The sequence below is a fragment of the Dicentrarchus labrax genome, unplaced genomic scaffold (assembly GCF_905237075.1).
Source record: "Dicentrarchus labrax unplaced genomic scaffold, dlabrax2021, whole genome shotgun sequence".
Lineage (NCBI taxonomy): Eukaryota > Metazoa > Chordata > Actinopteri > Moronidae > Dicentrarchus > Dicentrarchus labrax.
Window position 1 is genome coordinate 7,499,410 of NW_026136701.1, and position 11,268 is coordinate 7,510,677.

Sequence of the window (11,268 nt, forward strand, 5' to 3'; positions counted from 1 at the left end):
ATTGTCTAGGCTGCTCTTTGTGGTGATGTACAGTCAAGGCTAGATATATTAGGTACCTATCCGTATCATACTTTCACTGAGCAGGGTCCAGATAGCAGACCAGGTACATGCATGCCATTACACAGACAAGATGCTTGTTGCCTAGTAGAAGACAAGAGCCAAATATGAGAAATCAAAGCTGGTCCCAAATGTTACTTTGGAGAATGAGATGCTCAAGCAAACGTTAATGAACTAAACTCTAAAGGGTTGCTCCAGATGATCAGTTTACAGACCATGTGAGGCTTTGGTTCAGGAAGAGTCTACAGCCCTGCAGCTGAGGCTGTATTTAGGCACAGTGGTGCTAACATGCAGAGATTTAGAAACATTTTAGTTTAGTATTTTAGCATGCATAATTAGCAACAAACAGTAAAATATCATCTGTAAAAATATATTAATAGCTAGCATGGTTAAAATCATATGTCTTATACTGTCAGGTGTTAATTTAGACAGCTACCTGTGGCTCTACTGTATCATGTGTTCAAAGTGTATCTTGCCTCAACACAAAATAACTGCACTACCCTCAATACCAAGTTTAGGTGAACGGATATTTCATAACCTTTACAGATTGCTTCTCAAAAGGAGGCAGTTGGTTCCAATATACTGCTACTTTTATAATTTCCTCCCAGTTTTCCTTTCATGCATCCATTCACAGCTTGAAGTGGAAATTGCCTCTGGGTTGTTGGTACATTTTGTTCTGTTCTCCTCGTCCAGAGAATCACTAAAGGCTGCTTTTAGTGTCTGTGTTTGTTTGTGTGCCTGAATATATTTCACAGACACACTCAAGTACTCAGTTCAAATGTCTTTCAAATAATAAATGTGATAAAGTGCTGCTGAATGAACAGAATCGCTCCCTTTTCTCTGCAGGTTCTCTCTGGTGCCGGGGCTGCACCCTGACTGGATGCTCATGTTGTTCTTTGCTCACACTCATCTGACTGTGACTGTGACTCTGGGCCTGCTGCTCATTCCAAAGGTATCACTTCTCTAGCTCATAAATCTGGTAGTAGTTGAGTAACATTCAGAGGTACTTGCTCTTTACTTAAGTATATACATTTATTTATATTTTATATATTTTTATACCTTTACATTTCAAAGAGGAATACTTGTATGTACTTTTTACTCTACGTTACTATACTACGTTTATTAGACAGATATAGTTTCTAGTTACTTTATAGAGTACATAAGATAAGATGATAAAATACACTTTTAAGATTAAACCAACCATTTGGCTTCTAATCCCTTATAAAACAACAGGGTCTGGTCCTTACCCAGGGGCCAGGAATTTTGGGCCTCATGACAAAAAAAATCAAATTGGGCCCCCTCTTCGCAGCTGTTGTCACCACATCTCTAGGACCTAACTGTCCCATCAACAGCTTTACATAACTCTAATTAAAAGCTTGCAACTGTCTTGCTTCTTGTAGTTCAATACTAGTACTAGCACAATATTTACTGCTGGTGACTTGTACATGCATGCAAGTCTGCATACAGTATGCAGTTCATTATTTGATGCAAGATTAAAAGCAACCATAAAAAATGTGCTAAAGGCCATCTTTTACAGTCTCATTGTATTTTTATTGTAAAATTTCAAAATGGAAAATTCTCTTAACGAAATTAATTATTATTATAGTGCTACAAAACAGATCAAGTGATCACTAAATCAAAAGGTTTTGAGGTTTGGAATATGGTCATGACAAACTAACAGTACCAGTGACATCAAATCAAAAGGTCTGAATAAGAACAAAGGACTCCTGGAAACCTAAACTTTTCTCTCAAATAACAACTCAACACGTTTTTGGCAGTCCAGCCTTGTTCTCAGTTTTTTGACGCTAACTGGCCTGTCATTGAACACAATGTTGCTCACCTTCTTCACTGGGACAGGGAGGGGTACAGTGATGGGGAGACTGGGGTGCTGCTGACTCATCTGTTGTTAAGTCTGCTAAAAGGGGCAGGGACAATGATTTAATATGAATATGTTGCTAAACGTTTCCCTGAACTGATTAAATGGTGATTAAATGTAGGCTAACACTAGTCTGTAGCTGGCTATCTTATTTCCCTATGGACATTAAGCCAACAGGTTAATACCACTCACAGACTATAGGCTACCCACATTTCTTGGTGAAACACTGGGTTACAGATTGACATCCTGTCCTTTGTCTTTCCTCTCTCTCTTTTCTCTCTTTCCTTTTTTGAAAACCGGATTTTGATTTACTAGTTAACATTGTGATCACTGTAGTTCTGGCACATCTACTGACTGCAACTAAACACTGTCACTGATAAGTGCGCTAAGGCAGTACCAAACCATTTCATGCAGATACAGGGGGGTGGTTGGTCAATATGGATGTTTACTTTTTGGTCAGTGGGGATATTTACTGCCAAATACAAGCGACAAAGAGATCATTAATTTGATTATTATATTTGAAATATATATACTGAATGATGATGGTTTAATAATTTTATATTCGTTTTCCTATTTTTTGGGGTCCTGTCAGTCATGGGCCCTTGGAATTGTCCTAACTTTTCCCCCTATAAGGCTCCTCTGCCTTTATTTACTGTTCTTACAGTATTATACTTACAGTTCTTACAGTATTATACTTACAGTAAGTAAAGGACTGCTATTACTTGATTAATAGAGGCAATTTTAAGGGTCTACCATCAAATTGCTTGTTAAGAACCTAAAGTCATGATCTCAGGTTACAATGGAACTATATTTGTGCCTAAATTCTTAGTGTACAATGGGATCTTTGCAATCGCACAACCGTCTAACGTAATAATGTCATAATGTCTACTGCTGTACTGCAGCTTGTGTACACAACAGCCCATTCATCATTTGAAGTTCATTTGATATTAGCTATCTGGAACACATACACATACACACAGATACAGACAGGCACATTTGCTACCCTTACCTTAAACTCATTCAAACTGCGTTAGTGGTTATTGTAATTTAGCTCAGCACTCCCGCGGGTGTCTTTATGTGCAATCTCTCAAGTCTGATGGAAAACATTTAATTCTCCTGCTGTGTGAGATATGCAATACACCATCAGCGTTCTCTGTTCTTTCATTCTTTCTTAATTAGGCACCTCAGAAGTGCAAGTCAGTTGAGTACACTGGGATAATTAAGCACAATGGGAGGATGTTCATCTCACACAGTGCCTGTTCCTGAATATGGGATAAATATTTGGTCTTTCTTTGTTCCAAGATTTGTTATTAAAGCAAAACTAAATACTTTGAGCATTAAATCAAGTCAGATTCAAACAGATCATTCTTTCTTCTCAGTTTACTGTGTTATGTATTAATGCAACCTTATCCCACCTTTTGTTTCTGTACTTATGTATCCAAGTGAGGAGGAGATTATTGCCTACAGAATCTGTGCTGCATACATTTAAATGTGTTATACACGAATTTGCATACTTGCATGGAATAAAACAACAACAAACATTTCAGCTAAACAGAGTAGCTTATATTTGAGTGTACTGACTCGGCTGTGATTTTAAATCAATAAAAACAAAAACAATTAAACTTGTTGATATTGCTGAGTTTAACATTGTTTGCAGATAGAAATTGAACAGAGAAAACTTGACTTGAAATTAGAATTAAAAATGAATGGGGGGGTCATTAATGAATGCAACAATCAAAAATATATTCAATAAATAATATACAAAAGATGCGGTTCATATTTTTTGGTAGAAAAGAGTCATCTAAGTAAAAAAAAATCAATCGCGGATGGGAAAGTTACTTTTTCATTACATAAAATCTATATCAGTAAATATTTAGCTGCAGGGAAATGTTCACCTCCAGCCTGCCTCAAATTACCCCTTTACCGACATATTTATTCAGTCATACAATAAATCAGAGTTTCATCTTTCACATTTTTTCTCACCCTTCCAGCAGGCTCAGTGATGCTATTCTTTAACCTTGCTATCCATCTGTCTTAGTTCCTGTCCAAAGGGACACAGGCCAGGGATGATATTGCCACCGAGGCCTATGAGGAGGAGCTGGACATGGGAAGATCTGGCTCTTATCTCAACAACAGCATTACCTCAGCCTGGAGCGAGCACAGCTTGGACCCTGAGGATATACGGGTAAAGTAGCATTCAGACACGTGGCAACATCTTCCAAATATCTATGCTTTACTCATGCTGTTCTCTTCAGATTGAGCTCATAGAGGGTGTCAAGTAGGAGACCATTAATGTCAATTAACTCTATCTTAATTGTAGCATGCAATACAAAACACCTTTGTCCAAAGCCATTTACACTAAGTGCATTCAACAATGTAGGAGCAAGAGCTAGATCTAAAATCGGAAGAAAAAAAATCTGAAATGAGGCATAAATAAGTGCTAGCAAGGTTTTTAGCTTGCAGCAGAAGGTGGGCAGCTGTCCCGAGGGTGTAGGGTTTGACCGTTGCTTGGAGGTAGGAAGGAGCCGCTCCCTTCACTGCCCTGTAGGCTAGCACCAAAAGTTTGAACTGGTTTCAAGCAGCACCAAGGAGCCAATGTAGTGATGGGAGAAGAGGAGCAGTATGGGAAAACTTAAGAAGGTTGAATACCAGGAGGGTAGCAGCATTCTTGATTTGTTGATCATCAAAATATGAATCAAACAGTTACATGGTAGAAATTGTATTATTCAAAACCTGCCCAACATTTGCAGTCTCCTTCTTTTTTAGGATGAGTTGAAGAAGCTGTATGCCCAGCTGGAAGTCTACAAATGTAAGAAGATGCTCGCCAACAACCCTCACCTTCAAAAGAAGCGTAATTCCAAGAAAGGTCTGGGCCGCTCTCTGATGAAACGGATAACAGAGATCCCAGAGACCATGCACATACACCGGCAGTGCAGTCGTGAAGACGGCAGCGAACATGGCAGCAACCGGAGCACCTTGAGGAGAAACCCCTTTGAACCGAGTCACCATGGTATAGGATCATGGTTCAGCCTGTTTAATCTGGCCAGGGTGACAGAAGCAGCATAGAATTTAAGATAATTTATCACAGAGTTTCACCTTTGAGATGCAGTATATGACTGAGTTGTTAGATAAGTTAAGGATTGCAGTTTTTTTCTTCTCAAACTTTTTAAAACTGCCTTTATGTCGTTAAGCTCTTTTCCAAATGAGTTAATGTTGCTTATCTTACAACATATTACCAAATATTGTTACTGGTTTTGTCTGTAATTTCTTCATTTCCTCCATTAATCTACAAAATGGAGAGGCAAGCTGTGTTAATGGTTTTTGGAATATGAATGTATAATTAAAAAGATTAAGAAAAGAAGCCAGCCCTGAACAACTGCAATTGTACCTTTCTCACAGCAGACATTTCTGACTTGTCATAATAGGAAAAACACTTACAAGTGTGTTTCAAGCTGAATGCTAACGTCAGTATGTGAATATGCGCAAAATGACAATGCTAACATTGTGGTGTTTAGCTGGTATGTTAGCTTGTTAGCATGCTAACACTTGCTAATTAGAACTTAGACAGCTGAGATTGATGGGAATGGTTTTGCAGGTTCTTGGTAAATGTATTGGACACAGGTAAATTAATGTCTATACAAGGTGTCGTACCATCCATCCAATAATTGTTGAGATACTTTAGTTTGGACAGAATGGTGGCAGAATGACTGACCAACTGGCTGACATTACCATCCTCAGAGCCATGCTATAGCACAAAAATAAATGAACTAGCAAATTATATGTAATTTTAAAATGCAAGGAAAATAAATCATATCAGCAAACTAACCCCACTTTAATGCCATTTTATTATGTTGATCTGTCCCAAGGCAAACCTCGGGATGACTCCCTGAAGAACAAAGTCATGGGTTTGAAGAAGTCACTCAGCTATGACCACGTTTGTGACCAAGATGAGGAAACTGGAAGCCAAACTGGCTCTACTGCAGAAGACAAAATGACTCCTGTTGGAGGCAGTGGGGAAGGTTCTCTTCTGGGTTCCCTGATTGGTCGGAAACATGCAAAGAAGCAGCTGGAACCTGCCGCAACTCCACCGAGACTTGAACCAGCTGAGTCCACTGAGTCTGTCCCACTGTTCTGGAAATCAGCCAGTGCTCACAACTTAACGCACGAGAAGAAACCCGTCCACCTGCGGACCTCTATCATGCAGAAGTCTCTGAGTGTAATTGCAAGTGCCAAAGAGAAAATGCCCGGGCTGACCAACAAGACGCAAAGTGTGGAGGACGCCAGTAAAAAGGGCCTGAAGGGACAGGAGGAGAGAATGCTATCTGAGGTGGATGAGACACCTGAGCATTACCCTAAGATGATCATCAGCCAGTCAGTGGAGTACTCAAAGACACCCATGAAGATGGGGATCATGAAACAACAGGTACTTTTTTACATACTTTCATTCAAACAGGATGTGTGTGAGGATTTACAGTATTTTTTGTTGTTGTAGATCAAATACCCTTTTGAGCAAAACATTTATATACTTTCGGTGTTTGAAAAGGTATTTGGAAAAAGTAGTTCTTAACTCAAAATCTTAACTTAAGCTCCACTTAAAGTTTTTATGGAACTTTCAATTATCTCTCAGTCGATGGAGACCCTCCTACACGGAGCATAACATCTTATTAGTGAGAAGGAGGATAGAGAGATTGAGGTGAGGCTTGTTGTTTTGTTTGTTTCTCTGGCCAACAAAGACAAGGAGTGGATAATGAGAATCCTGCCCAGACTTTAGCTTCCAGGATGGACACTGTTAATCAACAAGAACTACCAAAATCATCCCAGTGGGACCCCTTATGTGGCTGGGCTGTTGGAACATCTGGCTTTTAAACCTGCAGTAACTTGCTGTAAACACAACATCGACATATCAACTTTGAAGTTAATATGGCAAAGCTTTATATATATAGCTATATAGCAAACAGATGCCGATTTACACCTACAGTATATACAGAGCAATGTTAGCATTAATTCCAATAGTCACTCTCCTTTGAGCTCTGTCTCTACTTACTTCTCAGGAGCAATATCTGGACCTTTAGCAGCTTAATGCTCCACCATATTCACTGACTAGTTGCTAACTAGTGCTGATAAGGGAATGTACAGTTTATCAAATCTTTTTCGCTGAAAAAACAGCTTCCTGTTGCTGCTGGCAACGACACTGATGAGAGACTGTATTAAAACATGAAAGCTGTTGGCCATATGACCAAAACAATTAGGTAAAAGGAGCTAAAACGCTAGTCGCATAGTCATTTGATCCATTGTCAATATAAAATTATGGATCACAGCAGCATTAAGTTGTAGAAAGTCAGCACTTACCACAAGCTATTTAACACCCTAAGATATCTGCTGGTACACCCTAAAGGAGGGCTTCCTTGGAGAGGAAGACTAAAGCAATGTATGACACCACATGCAGTAGCTAAAATTAGGAAATTTTAAATTGTTTAAAGATCATCCTTGAACAGAGAGAGGGATTATAATCTCTGCACCATATACTGCCACGTGTTATCAAATGTCAGTGTCACAAATTCCATACATTGGTCACATAATGAGAACTGGACAAATGCTATCCTCTGATGAAGATGTCAAGTGCAATCGAAAGCGCTGGAAAAAGTTAGCAAATGGACCTCGAGTTAAGATTTTTTTTTTTTACTGAATAACTTGCTTTTGGACCACAAAACAAGCAATCCATCAAGCAAAGACATCAGCTTGAGCTTTTGGAAATTTTTCGCTATTTTCAGACATTTGGATAATAGATTAAACGATAAATCAGTTCATTCAATAATACAAAATATTTGATAATTTTAAAAAATGATCAATAGTTTGATTTATACAGTAATTGATTTTTTTTTTTTTTTTCATTGATCTATTTTTATTGCTTGATTTTAACAGGTAAGTGGCAGCCAGCCATCCATTTGCTCCGAGACTGGTAGAAACCTCTATGATGTGTCCGAGGTTTGTCCCTGGGAGTTGGAAGAGCCTCAGACTCCCTCTGAAGCAAAGACCCAGAAACATGTTTCCATTGCTCCCGGAGAAACAACCACCGGCCGGAGGGGCAGCAGCAGCAGCTCTGGGATGACCAAAGGTAACCGCTCCCAGCAGAGGCAGAAATCAGTGCAGTCCCCTTCCAACAGACGCCGCTCCAAAGATAAAGGAGGAGAAAGGGAGGAAGGAAGGGAAACACGGAAATCTCGGCCACCCAGGTCACCTCTCCCTCTTAAGCCAGACGTCTGTCCCTGGGAATTTGATGAGCAGCCAATGCTGGGAAGAGATTCAGATTCCATCTCCCCAGACAGAATCAGGCGTAAGAAAAGCGTCACTCCCACTGATGGGAAACCCAAAGGGCTCCACTCAGACCACTCTAAGTCCACAGGGAGCCTTTTACAGCCCCCCTCTCTGATGGTAGAGATCTGCCCATGGGATTACTCCAGCCCACCTTCACCTAAGCAAGAGAAGACCTGCAACAGCCCCACCACACACAAGAAGAAACGGAAAGGCTCCTGCTCGTCCAACCACAAAGCCGAGAAGGACAAAGGGAGGGAGAAAAGCAGAGAAAGGCGGAGCTCCTCCAGCAAGCCGCCATCAGAGAGGAGACGCGTTAGCCAGTCGTCAGAGTGCAGCGGGCCAGTTTCTGAGCGGCGGAGGAGCTCCACCAGAGACCCAGAGGTGATGGAGATCAGGAGGCCGGAGGTTTTCTCCCGGGAGGCCGAACCCTCACACACCAGCTTTGCTCAGACTAAAAAATCATCAGAGAAGAAGAAAGAGAGCTCCTTGAGTACTAGTTACAAACCTGCAGTCATGGCTGATGTTTGCCCCTGGGACTTTCAGGAGCAAGACTCCGAAGAGAGGGCATGATGACTGGTGTGATGATTGTATTTTTTGTATTCAAAGACTGACAGCACAGAGGACAAAGCGAAGGAACTGAAAGATAAAGATGTAGAATTGTTTTTCTGAAAAGTGAAAAAAGATTTTGTGAGGAAACAAAGATGTATTCTGCTGTCCATGATGCAATTCAAACATTACCATTTGCTAAATAACAAACTTCTTGTTGTTACATTGCAATGAATGCAACCTTGAAGTCACTTTAAAGGAATTTTCAGTCTGCACTTTTGCTTGCACATTTGTCAGAGTTACACTGTATGTATGTTTTATCACACTGAGTACATCAAGGTCATTGAAAATACATACCTGTATTTACCAGCAGATCAGACAATCATGTGTCACAAACACAGTAAAAGCCTCACCTAATGAGCTTATTGAATTTTGATGAATGTTTCCCATTACGCTGGTGATATTCCACGTTACGCAGTAAGTCAGTGGAGACTTACTGTATCAGATGATAAAAACAAGCAAGCAGCAGGAAAAAAGACCTGAGGAAAAATGGGATATCAGCTCTGAGAAGCAGAACCAAAGCCCCAGACACAGGAGTGATGTCTTACCTGTAGGCCAAATACATAATTCATGGCACAAATATGATCTGTTTGATTAGTGAAATGTGGGAATAACAAAGGATTGTAGTACAGCTTCATTTTAAATTGAGAAAAAACTGTATGTTTCAGTAAAAGTGCTCAATATGTATTTTTCTAAAAAGCCATTGCATGTGGCAAACTATCAGCATCCAATAACTAAATGTTTATTGGTTAACTTGTACTCAAATATGACAGTGGAACTTTTGATGTTGTTGCTTATGGTATTTGTCTCCTTATGTACCACATGATGCTTTTGAAATGATGTGCATCGCCATCAATAATGAACACACATATTTCAAATGGCTTGCAGTTACAGCTGAGCAGCAGTATTAAAATATCCATGAGGCTCTCCCTTTTGTTGATATTTATTTACTGTTTACTCTATATTCTTGCCCTGGATGTCCCTTCTCAGAGGCTGTAGTATTTCCATGTGTCTAAAAAATGTTCGGAAGTCTTTCAAGGACTAAAACCAAGCCTGACTAGGGTGGATGATGTGAATAATGCATTTTTTTCTGTCACTGAGTTACCCATTTTACATCTGCTTGAATGCACCTTCTTTCAAATCTTTGCACATATTCAATCGCTAAAACCACCACAATGCATGACCAAAGCTTTTCTTTTTGCCACTTTCTCACTAACAGAAAATGAGTAATTTCAGCATCACCTCCAACAACGACAACAACAGTCAGCCTTTCTGCCCTGTGATCAGCCACCCACCTTTGACACCTAATGCAATGCTGTCACACATGGCAGCTTCATTATTCTGTGTGCATGACAGTAAAAAACAGGGGTTATGATACAGTAACGTTCACCAGAAGGCATTAAAAAATCATTGCATATATTATGAAATACTTAAAGAGGACATGGGATTTTCAAATATAGATGTCAGATGTTGTCATGTATTTATCAAGCATTTTAGGGAAGAACTTTCTGTGCAAACGTCCTTTTTTGCTCATCAAGCATTCAGAAAAGAGCATCAATAAAGTGAAAGCTTGATAAATAAACATGACCCACCACTCAAACTTTCACAAGGTTTTTTTCTATCCGATGGTTTTAGGCAGTTTGAAATGGAATGTTGTAACTTGCCCACTACATGTATTTTATGCTTGTTATACTGTGTAGTGTTGCTCCAAAAAGTTACAAAATGTTGTAGCATCCACATGGGAGTATTTATATTGTACATTCATATTGTGTCGCATGTACATACAATAAATACCCTGTTCTCGATTCTGGATTAAATATTTCTATAAATCCCCAGTTTGCTCAAGGCCTGTACATTTCTTAATTATGTATTGTTTGTTTGTTTGAGGTTTACAGTAATAATCCACTTATCCCCTGCAACCTGTCTATCAAACTGCAAACATGTTGCTCATCTCTTTTATCACCTAACCAAACCATACCTGCCTGAGACTTTCCTTATACAGTCGATTGATCAGTCATAGATATCAACAGAACATTATCTTCATCTTTATGTTTAGAAAATTCCATATTTTCAGTCAGTTGATACAGAAATGTTAAATACCATAAAACCCCACAATATGCAACAATATGCTTAAAATGCAATCTTTCATATTTACCCATCAATAGGAAAATGCCTTTAATATCTATTTTTAATAGAAAGCAACAAATTCTGTATTCTTTCAGCCTTCAAACACCTGCACACACTCAATTCAACCAAATTAATTTTAGTTCACTATAACAGGTATAGGGTGTTCTAGCAGTCTGTACAACACTGCCACCATGTGGAGAATGAGACCCTTCATATCTAGACAGTAGTTGGTGTAAAGTAACATTAACTCAATTACTGTACTTGAGGTAGAACCAGAGTATTTTTAT

General features: G+C 39.3%; 1 protein-coding gene across 1 annotated transcript in view; it reads left to right on the forward strand.

Moving 5' to 3' along the window:
* The window catches only part of LOC127362743 (probable G-protein coupled receptor 158), a 60,368-nt gene extending 49,679 nt beyond the window's left edge, over nucleotides 1–10,689 (forward strand). The window contains exons 10-14 of the mRNA XM_051398841.1: nucleotides 904–1,009; nucleotides 3,972–4,118; nucleotides 4,700–4,943; nucleotides 5,800–6,356; nucleotides 7,856–10,689. Coding sequence (XP_051254801.1) covers nucleotides 904–1,009; nucleotides 3,972–4,118; nucleotides 4,700–4,943; nucleotides 5,800–6,356; nucleotides 7,856–8,818 — 2,017 coding nt within the window. The 3' untranslated portion in view covers nucleotides 8,819–10,689. The remainder of the gene's footprint in view (nucleotides 1–903; nucleotides 1,010–3,971; nucleotides 4,119–4,699; nucleotides 4,944–5,799; nucleotides 6,357–7,855) is intronic.
* The last annotated feature ends 579 nt before the right edge of the window (nucleotides 10,690–11,268 follow it).